General features: G+C 41.5%; 1 protein-coding gene and 1 long non-coding RNA gene across 8 annotated transcripts in view; one reads left to right on the plus strand and one right to left on the minus strand.

Moving 5' to 3' along the window:
• Positions 1 to 7,766: 7,766 nt before the first annotated feature.
• kcnh8 (potassium voltage-gated channel, subfamily H (eag-related), member 8) overlaps positions 7,767 to 15,278 on the minus strand; it is a 51,444-nt gene continuing 43,932 nt past the window's right edge. For 5 of the 7 annotated variants that reach the window (XM_044172171.1, XM_044172172.1, XM_044172178.1 and 2 more), the window contains 3 exons: positions 14,797 to 14,930; positions 14,487 to 14,566; positions 7,767 to 9,956 (listed from right to left, as the gene is read on the minus strand). In XM_044172171.1, coding sequence (XP_044028106.1) covers positions 9,369 to 9,956; positions 14,487 to 14,566; positions 14,797 to 14,930 — 802 coding nt within the window. In that variant the 3' untranslated portion in view covers positions 7,767 to 9,368. The remainder of the gene's footprint in view (positions 9,957 to 14,486; positions 14,567 to 14,796; positions 14,931 to 15,278) is intronic. The other 2 variants (XM_044172175.1, XM_044172173.1) reach the window with 1 other exon arrangement.
• Positions 11,469 to 14,393, plus strand: LOC122864655. Its single transcript, XR_006375266.1, has 3 exons — positions 11,469 to 11,878; positions 13,534 to 13,708; positions 13,859 to 14,393. It is a non-coding gene; the product is annotated as an uncharacterized LOC122864655 (long non-coding RNA).

The following is a 15,278-nucleotide window of genomic DNA, read 5'->3' on the forward strand; positions in this document are numbered from 1 at the left end:
CAGTCCATTCAGCCTCTCCGTCCCACTATAACCAGTCCACTCATCTCTGTCCCACTATAACCAGTCCACTCAGCCTCTCCGTCCCACTATAACCAGTCCATTCAGCCTCTCCGTCCCACTATAACCAGTCCACTCATCTCTGTCCCACTATAACCAGTCCACTCAGCCTCTCCATCCCACTATAACCAGTCTACTCATCTCTGCCCCACTATAACCAGTCCACTCAGCCTCTCCGTCCCACTATAACCAGTCCACTTCACTCTGTCCCACTATAACCAGTATATTCAGCCTCTCTGTCCCACTATAACCAGTCCACTCAGCCTCTCCGTCCCACTATAACAGTCCACTTCTCTCTGTCCCACTATAACCAGTCCACTCAGCCTCTCCGTCCCACTATAACCAGTCCACTTCTCTCTGTCCCACTATAACCAGTCCATTCAGCCTCTCTGTCCCACTATAACCAGACCACTCAGCCTCTCCGTCCCACTATAACCAGTCCACTTCTCTCTGTCCCACTATAACCAGTCCATTCAGCCTCTCTGTCCCACTATAACCAGTCCACTCAGCCTCTCCGTCCCACTATAACCAGTCCACTTCTCTCTGTCCCACTATAACCAGTCCACTCAGCCTATCTGTGCCACTGAGCTCCTCAAAGTTTTCAAAAACAGTATGAACCTGTTGATCGTGGGCGAGTTTAATTTGGTTCACTTAGCGTGCTCGCCGGTTGGTGCATTAAATCAGTGATTTATTAAGGTAGATGCAACCTTTTGCTGTTCCGCACCCCCTGACACTCGGCCAGTGAACGCACACATTCAACATGTATGTTTTCCAGTGTGTCACCTCTCTGGACATGGCGCTCTCCGGAGCTCTGCCCTCTGGCCCTCTTCATGTGACTTTTGTTTTTACTCTCTAACGGTTGCGAATTGAAATGTAGCCAAGTACAAAGTATTTGTGGTACAAAGTATTTGTGGTATAAAGGACTTAAGTAAAAGTAAAATGACCTATTTGTAAAAATACTTCAAAAAGTACAAGTACCTACACAAAAAAAACGACTTTGTTACAGTAACGAGAGTAAAAGAAAATCGTTACTTCCACGCCTGCTTGTGACCATGTAGTGTAGTTCAGCAGGAGGTACTGCATGATATGTAGGCTATTAAAGGTATTTTCAATTATTCTGTTGATTAGACGTCTGCTCAGGGAGCTATTCATTAATATTTTGACTTGTCATAGAAGGAAAAACACAGCTGTTAATAATAACATTAACAATGGCTTTGTTATATGTTCAAGTGTCCCAGTAAGCCATGACAGTGTGACAGTCAGGCAGCAGGCACCGCACCAGGACCCTGAACCTGAAGAATCCAAATGGAAATCAGACATAATTAATTCCATTATTTACTCCTGTGCTGTTCCCACTGTGATATGTCAACATGTTCTCTGTGAAAACCTTAGGTACAACAAAACCAACAGGAGAGTGAGAGAGATGGTAAATTATGCAGTCTGCACACACCCACACAGTCCTGACAGGAGGTCTAAAAACAGCTGTGTGAGTGAACCATCAGTGTCATTAACTATCACCAAACATGTTGTATTTTAAAATGTTGTATTATTTCTTGTTTGGGATCATTGCACTGTTATTAATGTAATGTATATTGCCATAATAAATAAGTATATTAATTCATTTTCAGTTGTCAACAGCAGAGGGAGCCATCTGCCTTCATAATCTTTTCTAAAGCCCCGACTGATCACTTTGTTATTGTTATACATGAATGACCTCACCACATGATTTACTTATGAGAATTCCCATATAGATGTTCTCATGTAAACTTTCTGTGGTTGGAGCTAATATAATTATGCTAGTAAGCCTACCATGTGACAATAATGTCCTGATGTGCATGTGACTGAGGGGAGTGGATGTAGTCTATCACGGGCAAACCTCTGATCAACATCCACACAACAGTGTCATGTGTTTTTGTGTCCAAGTATCTACAGTTACTCATAGCCCAATCATAGTGAAGGTGTTATTTAAGCCACAAAGCCCAAGGTTAGGATGGTAACTGGCAGGCAGGGAAGACCCTGAGCTGGTCCTCAGTAACTCTCTTCTTGCACCCAGGCATTGAGTGCTAATAACCGCTTATAGTATGTCACAGTAATGCTCTTCTTAACCCATAGTGCACTTAGCCCAGTCAAGTACGCAGCACCTTTTCAATAAAAAACACAAATGGTATGTCTGCAGCTTCGAGGGATAGGTCAAACACTTGTTGTTGATAAGGATGTCTTCTCTCATTTACATAAGCTGTAAACCAGCTGTAAATCATGGTTAAATACAATGTATTTTCATAATTTTCTATATCTGTGATTGTTATTGAAATGTGCACATGCAGATGTACACACATTTTTTTGTTTGTGAATGCCTTTTTGACAAATAAAAGGAACACATGTTTGTTCATTCCCATATTAACATTTACAACACAAAATATTTTCTTATTTGATGTAATAACAATGCTTTATGGTAATTTCCATATTTTGCCACCTTCATCAGATGTGCAAGCTCAGTTTGTGACAAAGTGAAGGGTTACCACTTCAATACTCTTCTGCATAATGGGTTTTAATAAGGTCAGAATAAAAGAAAAAAAATATTTAAAGGGGAAAAAATGGTCTGACCTTTTTTATTTGCACAGACTAGCCCGTGATTCATGCATCAAACCTGCCCCGCTAATGTTATCCCAATGCCACACTAACACAAAGGACCTGTGAAAAGGAAGTGGAACTGAAAAAGGACCTGAGATTATAGCCAACCTTCGACACCCCTGTTGAAAACTCCTGTTACTGCCTGTCACTTTATATTGCAGAGTATGGTAAGATGCATGAAAATGTCCCAGTAGAGGATATCATAGGCCACATAAAGTAATCACAGTCATTCACTGATGTCTCTCAGCAATAATTAGTCAAATCAAGCATGCTGGTAAAGCAACACCCCTTATGCTTGTTCAAGAGGGTATACAGTATGTTTTATAGTCATAACACATGGCAACTGAAGGAGCTGTCATCAAACACTTATTTAGCGGCAGCCATTAAATTCCATTGAAGACTGGCATGTATTTAAGACTTGTTGACAAATGTTGTAAATAAGCTGATTTCTAAATTTAATATAAAACGGGAGAAAACTGGGAACTATGAGAACACAGGGAGAAATAAAAACTCCAAACTTTAACAGTTATCAGAGTTGTTTCTTCTCTGAATATGTATGTAAGTTTGTGTTCATTTCAAGAAATTTTAATTTCTCCACCCCATTTTAATGCAAATATCTCCTTCTTTCTGCATTCGAATGCTCCTTCTACTGTACTACCTCCTGTCCTCGAACTGTCCTCCTTCTCTGTTGCAACATGGGACCTTTTGCCTGCCCTCCCCTCCCCTCGTGTCTCCCATCACCAGCATCTTCCATCTCTTCTCCATGCTGAGATGAGTGTGATAAATACAGTGATCACCCACATCAAACGCTGATGGCCGCTGGGCATGTCGCATTCTCACCAGCCTATTTGTTCCTTCTTCTTCCCTGCCGCCACCCCCAAAACACACACACACACACACACACACACACACACACACACACACACACACACACACACACACACACACACACACACACACACACACACACACACACACACACACACACACACACACTCATATTCACACACATCTTCTGGGGAACATGGGAGACTCAGATGGATGTCAGCTTCTGTGGTGTAGGAAGCTGTGGCCTCTTTATGAAGATCCATGGGGCTATTTCACCCAGGACGGAGGCGGTTGTACTTACTGTGTGCGCCTTAAAGAGCCTTGGGTCTTCTGTACGCAGACACCAGTTTCCAGTGATTCGTAATGTGCTTGTTGTGCAATTAGGTCCATGTGGATGGGCCTCAGGAGTCAGGGCTGACACTGAGCAAAGATTAAGTGCATTAAAATGTGACAAAAACTTGGCTTGCAGCAGCAATTAAGGTCAGAGACAAGAACAGCTTTCGAATGTCTCATTTAGAAAGTTCCTGGTGACACAAACACTTTATAAGGGCACCCTTTGAGTTCTGAATCAGTGTTTTAATAATACCTATATTTGTGTAGCACATCAAATACTTGAAAACAGGACTTTCAGGTCAAAAAACACATTTGGAATTGCTATAAGGGGCAAATAATAGCAGCTGTCTTACATATTTCCCCAACTTACATGGTGAAGGGTGGAGCTCAAATATAAAGGGTGGTAAACAAGTGGTGAGAGTATGATTAATCTGTAAAACAATGGTGATATAAGAAAATATGAATTAATAAAGTTGCTCTTAAATTTCAACTTGATTAGATAGAAATTAATCATTTTCAACTTTGATTAAATACACATCTAAAGTGTTTATCACTTTGTATGTAATTTATCATATTAGCATTAGGGATAGTATTTATTGTTTAGCATGTCGACCTGTGTCAACCATAAGCAATGCTGACAACCCCTAAAAGGACAGGGCAGCACAAAGCTTTGCACAGGTAAGTTATAATTAGTTAATGTTGCCCTTCAGTGTCACACTTGTTCAGCCAGGGGTAATGAAAGAAGCCATAAGGGATATTACACAATGCACAAGACCTTACATCCTGCACAATGGCCACATTTCCTTCTGAGTGCTGATATCAAGCCAAGCCCCTCATTGGCATCACACAGCTGATTGACAAGGTAAGCCATGGTCACAATGGATTTGCTGTGCCAGATGTGCACAATTTTACTTTAACATTTAGAGATTTCACTTACAGTTCCACACAGAGAAATGTTAGATAAGGTTGTGATCATTAAGTAAAATGTTCTCAGTTTTTGGAGATTTTTCACTGAAAACGTCTAAGCTAAAAAACGATGCTGTGAGAGTGGTAGCCCAGTAAAGCGGTTGTCTAACAGTGTTTAAAGGGTAAAATGCTGCCAGGTGTTCACATACAGAGGAACACGTTCTGTCTTCTTCTGTAAAATAAGTGAGCATTTTAGTCCAGACTTTTTAACAGGGACCCTTACATCACTGTTACATCAACACAATGGAAGACAACTATTTAGCAAGGGTTCTACATGGTGATGATCCTCCTATCTGCTGCTTTAAAATGCCAGACTACTCTCTGACAGGTGAGCAACAAAAGAGGTAATTTAGCAGCCGTTCCAGTACCCTCGCTTGATGGGCATAGCCAGACCTACACTTCTCAGAGAGGAAACCACCATTAATCTCCACTTCTGACATGCGCATTGTTCTGCCACCCCTCCCACCACTACCACCACTTACACCATAGCACCCAGGAGAGCAGCTCAGACTCATTTATCAAACACACAAGATGTCCTGCAAGCTTCCCCTCTCCCTTCCTGCTTTCACCAATGCCGCTGTCTCACCCAGAGTGGAACAGATAAATGTAAAGCCCTTGTGTGGAGAGCTTTCTCCATATTTTATAATGTGTATGTGTACAGCCACAGCCACAGACATTCACATCACCAGAACCACACATTCAAACACAAACATAATGTGTCCTTGGTTCAGCACACAGCTCGGCCTCTTTTCTTTAGCAGGCAGCCTATCAGATCTCAGTAAGGGCTGAATGGAAACACCACACCACAGCTGGCAGATTTCAACATATCTCCATTATGTCTGTGGAGATGAGAGGAGAGAAATGGACAGATTTTATTACCTGGGAGATAATTTCTCACCTCCTGCACAGCGATGGTGTTTTTTAGTACTGAAATCTGGGGCGAGGGACAAGTGAAGAGGCTCTTTTCACTGGGATAAAGTGCTCATTTGAATGGAAGAGTGAATGCGTGTGTGTGTGCATGCTCACACTGTATTTCTGTGTGTGTTCAGATGAAAAGAGTGGACAGGAATGAATAGTTGGTGTATTTGGGTCAGTGCCATTATTAAACAATGTGAAAAGAGTGGATTAAACAGACACACAGCAATGGAGGGAATATGAAACAGAGTTAAATGTATGTTAAGTATAAAGATGAGTACTAATACATCATCAGTCCACATCCAACCGCTTTTAACATTTCAGCATTTGTGTTGCACCCAATTTTTCCATCTCTATTCTGACCTCCTCTGCATCCCTCTGAGTCAGACCCAACTTTAATCAAAAATCACAAGTGGTGGGAAAGAGGAAAGCAAGGGTGCAAAGGAGGAAGGCAGATGGGCCTCAGTTTGCTAATGACAGATTGTGGAAAGCAGTGAATAAAAGATGAGTTCGCTAGCAGGTGGATAAAACGATGCATAAACAGCCACGATGGGATTGTCTGTACACCATTAAATATGGATGGGTCTTCAAAACCCTGGGCTAAATAACAGCATTCCCACAGATGTGCTGGAGGCGCTGCTAAATACACAAATAATCATCCTCAGTGCAACACCCCACACACACACACACACACACACACACACACCTGCAAGTCCCTGCTCAGAGAAACACACAAGAAATTGTCTAAGTGGGGAGTATTTTGACCACACATATCTTCATATCCCCCTCGAAAATCATTTACACACATGCATGCATTCAAGACACACACCATTCAGGGTACACACCTTGACACAGTTGTAATGTTATCTACAGCACAAATACCTATAAAGTATATCTCACCTGCATCTCTGCTGAACACATGTATCTAATTCAGACAGATTCAGTATTCCCCTCGCTCCACTTCCTAACATAGACAAATACACACACAGTGGAGCAGCACCTCACCAGGTGAGAGCAGCTGGACCTATGACAGATATGTCAATGTGATCCTCAGCACGCATACTTACTCAGTTTTCACCTCCCGCCCACGTCACCAGTGGGACATGACGATTGTCGTGCTTTCACCTCAGATGAACCGTAGCAGCAGCTTACAAAAGACAGACACACACACACACACATACACAAAGCAAATACACACTACTATTATAAACAGAGTGTGGACAAGCAACAGTTTTGCATGACAGTGATGTGGCATTATTAACTTTGTGTGTTTGTGTATTTTTGTGTTGGTGTATGAAGAGTCCAAGAACAATTCAGTTGCAAATCAATGGCATGAATATAAGTTTGTCTTAGATACAACAGTGTTACTGTGGAACAAGCTGACATGATTCACAAATTCTTCACAACATTTCCTCAGTCAATATCTATTTTTCTATGTATGAACCATACAACAAGCTATATTATGGACATTATAAACACCTGCACCAGTTTTGATGCTAAAAGTCTGTGTGTTTTTGTCATGTCTAAAAATTCATTATGCTGATGATGATCTGTGTGTGTTTAGCCATGCTAGCAGAGTGGCTCTATGGATGGCATAGCATAATTTATACCTGGTTTAGCTATAATCCAAGGACATTATGTATTTACCCATTAATTTATCTGAATGTCAGCAGGATATTGCAAAAACCTATGCTTTAAGCCTACTCATCAAGGGTCAGTTTTCAATTTTAGACATGTCCATGAAACTGATCAATTTTACTTTGAAATTTACGTGCATGAGACTGTTAAGATGTCACTTTATCCACTGACTTCCAAAACACAATAATTGAGCTAAATTAAGACCTTTGACAGCCATTAATCAATGTATTGTACATGAGGGTTTTAAGGAATATACTGTATATTTGTATTGGAAAAGAGAAAAAGGTGGATTTCCTGGAAGTGATGACCTCTAATAACCTCTTTCCAGCTTTAATAAATGTTTCTGTGAATAATGAACAAAAACAAAAAACCAGGACATAACAGTCATATTTGTCATTTATTAGCATAACAGTTTTTTTTGTATCTGATAAATATCAAAATGTTAAGGGAAAAAAGTTGTTTGATTACAGTACATTCCATTTGCAGAGAAGCAGAGTCAAACCTACATGAATTCAAAATAGAACAGTAGATCTGTCGGGACGAGAGTTAGGAGCCTTTTCCTGGTTTAAGATTGCATCGGCTGGTACCAGCAAACAGCACTGCCATAACCTCATATGCAGTGGCATCATTTACTGCTATCCCACACTCTTGCATTCTTTGAGGTAAAAAAATACATCTTTAGTATTGATACATTCATAGAAATATAAAAGCGTCTTTAATTCCTTATTGTGCTTTTATGTGGGAATATTGCCTTCGCTCTGAACAGCTGAGAAAATGGATCTCAGAGCTAATAACCCTGGGTGACAATCAGGGAAATGGCCTACATCATGGATCATGAACCACTTTAGTACTGGCGGTTTGCATCAGGCCACTTCACAACAGGGGCGACTACCTTGTGCCTAAAATTAACCAGTTGTTTAAACTGTCAACATCCAATAAATATGCATCAGTAAATGCCAGGCTCAGCTATTAAAAGATTAAACCGTATTTCCTTTAAATAGATAGATAAATGGCAAGCTGGATTTCCACAGGGTGACATGCAGCATGTTAATGTGTGTCTACAGGCACTACTCAAAAGGCTCGGAAAGGCATGCAGAGAGCAAGAGAAAGAGAAAGAAGGAGGGAGAGAGAGAGAGAGTGGTAGGTGTCCGGAGAGAACTACTGGAAAAGAGAAACAGAGAGCGAGAAAGAGTCCCTGTGCTCAGTGTGACAGACGACAGCAGGGGCTGTGCTGCCCGAGGCATAACATATCCCCCACCTCCATAACCAACTTCCTCCACCCTCCACCTCCCCTTCCCTGAGGGCCAGCAGTAAAGAGCACAATGCATCCCATCTCTCTCCTCACACCATTCTGTGCTCCCAGTCTAACCAGCACCAACCAGCCACACACTGGTCCACGCAATCCAAAGCATCTGGCACGGGTTGAGTGAGCAAGGAAAGAAGGGTTAAAAGGAGAAGAAATGGCAGGGGGGGCATTAACTGCCCCTACCCCTCCCCTCTTTGTCTCCAAAGCCCACCTCCAGCACTCATTATGCTTTCTCTTCCTATGACCAGCCCAGCCGACCTGAAACCATCACTAGCCAGGAGCAAAAAAAGACAGAAAGAACTCTCTCCTCCTCTGTATCCCTCTTGTCCTCCATTATGGCACGATCCCGCCTCAAGGTGGGGGGGGAGGGTAGTGGATTGGGGGTGAGCTATACCCAGAGAGCTGCCATCACACAGCTCCAAAACTGACCCAAACCTCTAAATCCTGTCTAACAACACTATGTTTCTATAAGGTAAAGCTAACACACCTAAACCTTCTGTACTTGTTTTCATGCAACATGATTTTTAAACACGTGCCTTTAAAACAAAAGGAATCTGAGTTGCATCCCTGCAAACGTGCTCCTATGATATGGGGGGTCCCAGCTAATCAGTTTGATCTTTAGTTCAGGAACATATCCCAAAAGATATCCTGGAAAAAGTCCTGCAGAGTCCAGGAAAGTTCAGATGGAGGGCTGCTACAAACCCTTGGTTGGGTTGTGGTAGGTCCCCCCAAGTCCAGTTTGCTGAGAACACCCAGAGCTCTGATGAGGGTCCTCATTTCCCCAGTCTTGCGTAGGTGGACTGTGTACCCTTGACCTGATGGAGCCAGAAAGCCCATCTTTGTAGTGGGAAGTCTCTGGTGAGCTGAGGGATGAGGAAGGCAGATGAGGCTCTGCGATGACAGGCTGTAGTTGAAGGGCAGAGTTGGGAGTTGGAGGTAAAGTTGAGCTGGGGATGGTAGGGTATCCCAGCTGGAGTTCCTTGGGTCCGTGTGTGAGGGAGTCCTTGTGGCAAATCGCACCATGTTGCAGTGGGATAGTGAGGGGAGAAGAGGGCAATGACATGGGTGTGTCCATCCAGATGGAGGCAGTCTGGGAAGAGGATGGTGAAGGGTAAGACTGAGGGGGGTTATGATGGGGCAGGAATGTGTGGTGTGCTGGGGAGTAGTGCGTGGGGCAGACTACTGTAGCTTGTGGCACTGATGACATGAGGGTCTCCATGAGTTGGGCCATTCTCTTCATGACTCGTCCAAGGTCGGCCACTTCCCTCCCAAGGGTGCTCACCTGCAGACACAAACGCAAACCATCTTTAGTTTTAAAGAGGAAAAAAATGCCTCATTCATGGGTGGGGTGTGGCAAAAAATCAAATTCCAGGTACTCGAATGGATGGTTAAAAATAAAAAGCATTTAAAGTTATAATCCTAAGGATTTTCATGAAATCAAGTTGTTGTAGTAGTAGTAGTAAAGAAGAAGAGCTGTTTTTATTGATAGTGGAGGATTCTGCCATCCCTGCACTGGATTTAGTTTGCTGATTTATGTGCGAGAGGTTCACAGGAAATGATGCATGCACGTAATCCAACGCAATTTTATCTCATTGATAACAGCCTCACTGTTTACTCTTCACTCAACATGTAAGAGCTGTTTCAAGTTACTACTAATGCAAACTGAACATTTCCAACTACTGCGGTTATAAATGCATCTACAAAACAAAACATTGTGATTTACTGCATTTTTTTTTTTACAGTGGATTAGTTTAAATTTTTGCAAGGGTTAGCGGTTTGATCCCCAGTTCCTCCTGTCCACATGTTGAAGCGTCCTTGGGCAAGACACTGAACCAGAAATTACTCACGATGGTCAGGTCAGCACCTTGCATGGTAGCTTGCTGCTATCGATGTGTGAGGATGTGAATGAATCAGTTAACGAGAGGCAAATTATAAAGCGCTTTGGATAAAAGCGCTATATAAATGCAGCCATTTACCAAAGGAGAAATGGAACAAGGAGTAAAATCAGATGGCAATTACAATTATTTTTGACAAATTCTTTATTATTTAAAAACATATGTTTGTCTGGCTGCGCTATTAACAGATACACCAGTTACTCTTCTGATATAACTGTGACAAAGTAAAGTGTATAAAAATACACCGACAGGCATCAGCACACTTGCCTTCCTTGTAACACAATTAACTTAAACTGATAAGTAGTCTAATTCCTTTGAGGTTGTAACTCCAGTATGCCTCTTGCTGCTTAAGGCGTTTGATTCTATCACCACCTCTGGTATCCAAAACCTATGGCCTCTATGCCTATAACTCTCAAAGCGGAGTCACTGCCATATAGTTGACTTTTCTGGTTATGTAATAAAGACACACTTTCTAGGAAACACTTACTAATCACCAGGAACAAAAAGTAAGGTATTTTCAGGTCAGTCATTTTGGGTCAAAATATTTCAGTCTCCTGCCTGCTGTTTTACATGTAACATCGTGCTGCTATACCTGGTCATTACACTGATGATGAGGGGAAGGGGGCTGGTGAATAGTTGCTCTCTGCACGTGGCATACCCACAGAGGGCACGACCATTAAGCCCTGCCAACGTGCCATCTGCTTTTGCCAGTCAAAGCACTCATGACCATTCATCAGGCCAATCATCAGCCACATCAGTGCTACTGGATGCACATCAGCCCTCAGCAGGACACAGCTCCAGGTGGGAACTGCTCCAGTCGCTGTGTGAATACGTCAAGAGGTGATCAGGCTGCGTACATAAGTATATTGTGATCACGACAGACCAAATAAGGACACATTGCAAGGCATACTATACATTCGTGCATATGTGAATTTGAAAATCTGGTACAAATTCATTGTCTTCCTCAGACATCAGTTAATAGTCCGAATGTACATTTAATTGTATTTTTTTTACATTGAGGTTATTTAACTTTAATCTACCATACTGAGTCCCTGACAATAGTTTTAACAGAGCAAAATATTCTCTCTGCTATCCCTCTTTCACAGTTCCCCCATCTCTGGAGTGGTTGATAAAAGCCTGGGTCTAAACTCTGGCTCTGACAAAAATAGAAAAAGCTGAGAGCGACAGGACAGTCCAATCTGACACGCTGTCAACATGATTCCACTACTCCCACCTCAGAGCCAACCGTCTGCGGAGATGGTCAGACAAAACAGCAGCCATGGATGACCAGAACCCACTGCAGCTACAGGTACAGTGCCCCAAAAAATCAATGATACCATCATTAGATCATGCAATGCTTGGAATTTAACAAAAAGACACTGAAATCCTGATTGCCCACTTGCATGCCTGGTTGATCATGCAATATCTATCTATCTATCTATCTATCTATCTATCTATCTATCTATCTATCTATCTATCTATCTATCTATCTATCTATCTATCTATCTATCTATCTATCTATCTATCTATCTATCTATCTATCTATCTATCTATCTATCTATCTATCTATCTATATATTCCCCTTAGCTCTGCGGAGTGTTTTAGCTTTCAACTCATTGTTTTGGTTTTATGGCCTGTGACTTCATACTTCATCAACCTTGTTTCCAGCCAACTAGCAAAAAAGCTACAGTACACTACTTGGTCAGCACTAAACAGCAAAGTTAGCTACTAGCTTGTTGCTAAAAGCTAGTGGAGCATTTAGCAGGCTAAAGTGCAAGAATATTTTGGGTCGGTGGAGTCACTGGAGACCAAAACAGAGCTAAAGGGAGAGTGAATATTTGAGTTACAGTCGTCAGGTGGCCAGAAACATGCCTCCAAATACATGCTAATGTTTCTCCGTGTCTGTTAGATGTGTAAATAGACACGTAAATGTTGTGTCAACAGCTTGTTCCACTGCACCCAAGTGGCCAAAAAATAAATTATTGCTGCTTTAAATTCTATGTACTGTTTAAAAATTCTGTTTTATACTCAGTATTTAACTTTGTTTGTTACTGTTCATTTACTAAAGGAGGTCACTACTGCTGTGCATATGTGTGTGTGTATGTCTCATTCTCATGTGTATTTGTGGTGTACTGTATGTGTGTGTATCATGTTGTAGTGTGTTTCTTGCCTCTTCGCGTAATTATAAGTGCCATTACTCTGCTCAGGCAAAGCTCTCATTATGTTCAGCTCACCTGTGTAGCTGTACATAATGATTTCCATGACACGGTGCAAAGGTCACCATGTTAGGCGTCTCTTTAACTATATTAATGCCTTATTCAGCTCCCACTAGAATAAACCATTCAGTGGCATACAGTATATGTAGCAGAGGGTTAAAGGGTAACGATAAGAGGTCACATAGGGCAGAGCTGATTAATTAGTGTATTGACACAATTTGTTATTCATTAAAATACTGTCACCTTTGTGTCAGCAAAGAAATTAACCTTGTCAGTTTTTTGTGCGGATGGCCACATCTCATGTTAACAATTGCAGTTTGTGCTTTTTTATTCACAGGTATGAGTGCAGCTCTCAAAAGGCCCTTGCTCCTTTATTTTTACTGAAAGAATGGGAACTGTTATAGTTTATTAAGAAAAACAACATTGCCAACCAACAAATAGGGCCCATGCAAGCTGTTTTTTGTTAAGTTGTTTTTCACTAGTGTTAAAGTGTTCTCTAGTGAAGTTTTACCTACAGTTGAGAGGCAACAACAAACACTGGAGAGGAACATTAGCTTATTTTCATTTTCATTATTTTCATTGCACTGCACTGTACTCATGAGAAACAGTGCATGAGTGACAAATTAATTTATTTTTTCATTGACAATAAACCTTTTTTTTTTGCAAATAAATACATTTTGGAACTAGTCTGCATGTGCCACATAACATACAATGCCCTCATTTGTCATTTGTATCTGTGTTTGTGGAGAGAGCAGATAGGGTTTAAACCAACACCCCCTTTTCATCTCCTATGGTGATCGGTGTGGATGGATCCAAGTGAGGATTAACAACCTACAAGACCATGCTGAGAGACTTCCTGTCAAACACTGGTAACCCACAGCGACACAGAAAGGACAACAGAGCCAATGTGTATAACTGTGAAGGTGCCGTGCCGTTGTCTTTCACACTTTTTTCATCCCTCTGTGTTTTGCTTTTTGTTTCTTCTCATAAAACTCTCTACCTTTTCCCCTTTTTCTCTCCATTTCCCTCTCTTTACATCTCTTTTTCTCTCTGCCTCTCTCTGCTCATCCCAGGATGCAGACTGAGGCTTAGCAGGAGGAAGCACACACTCCTACTCACCTGCCAAATGTCTAATGTCAATTTAGCCACCCACCAATCAAAACCATAGGATACAGCACGAGAGGCTGTGTGTCTATGTGTGTGTCTGAACAGATTATTTCAAACTGGACAATGAACCACTAAAGTCTATAAAATGTCCAAATATGATACTATACATTGTGACTGACAAGGCACAGTAGGTGTACTAAGTCCTGGTGTTAAAAAGAAAAACAAAAGAAACATTTAAGGTGAAGATTCCCTGAGCTTCAGCAGACTACAGTGGCAAATTTATTGTAAGGCTCGTGAAAACATATTAATGTAGGCTTTAGATAGTTGAAAAATGATACTATTCTGTAAGACTGCATTATTAACTGCATATAACACCACATCCTGTGGAGCAGTCATTTCTACAATGTCACATTCTTTATGCCTATTTATTTATTTTTCCAGCTTTTTTTTGCTTCATTACTTCTCCCAATCCTTTCACCCATCTCATGCCTGACATGCTGATATAGCCATATGGCTAGTGCTTACCTGAGAGAGAGACAGACAGGTGGACACCTGTCTGTCTCTCTCTCTTTTAGCACAAACATGGAGTCCTACCTGCTGGTTGAGGTGTCGCAGTTGTCCTCTGGTCTCCTCTGCTTTAGCTGCTAACTCTGCTGTGCTGATCTGCAGCATATCTGTGACACAAATTAGCAAGTTACAAATCACTTCAAGTGCCGAATAAGAACTACAAATTTACAACCAGCAGTTATTGCATCAAGGCAGCTGATAAATACTGTGCACATTCACATTAATCACCCTCATTATACAACAGTACTGCAGGGATTTGGATGTGAACATTTTTCACTTCCCGGGATGTGGGAAATTGAAGGGGTATTCAGTCGTATTTGAGAGTTAATTGCTTTACACTGTAGGATTGGAGGACCTGTGGCAGATGCTGAGGCACTGGTTGGTTCATTGACAGGACAACCTTGGCTGGTAGGGAAGGAGAAGGCCAGGGAACTCTCTGTCACCTCACTATCTTCAGTACCGTCCACTATCCTGCAAAGAGACAGAAGTGTGTGTGTGTGTGTGTGTGTGTATGTGTAGAAAAGTAAAGATTGTTACTGATGTTATTGATTGTTACTGATGTAATAATTGTTGGATAAATGATAAACACATTATCAATTAATTATATGGTTATTGTGTATTGTCATATTGTTTAAATATTGTGCTTTCATGGTCTTAAAAGGTATAGTTCAACATTTTGGAGAAATACTCTTATTTGCTTTCTTGCCAAGAGTCAGATGAGAAGCTCAGTACCACTCTCATGTTTGTATGGTAAATATGAAGTTGCAGCTAGCAGCCACTTAGCTTAGCTTAGCATAAAGACACAGAGAGAAAACAGAG

This window comes from Siniperca chuatsi, linkage group LG17 (genome assembly GCF_020085105.1).
Source record: "Siniperca chuatsi isolate FFG_IHB_CAS linkage group LG17, ASM2008510v1, whole genome shotgun sequence".
Taxonomy (NCBI): Eukaryota; Metazoa; Chordata; class Actinopteri; order Centrarchiformes; family Sinipercidae; genus Siniperca; species Siniperca chuatsi.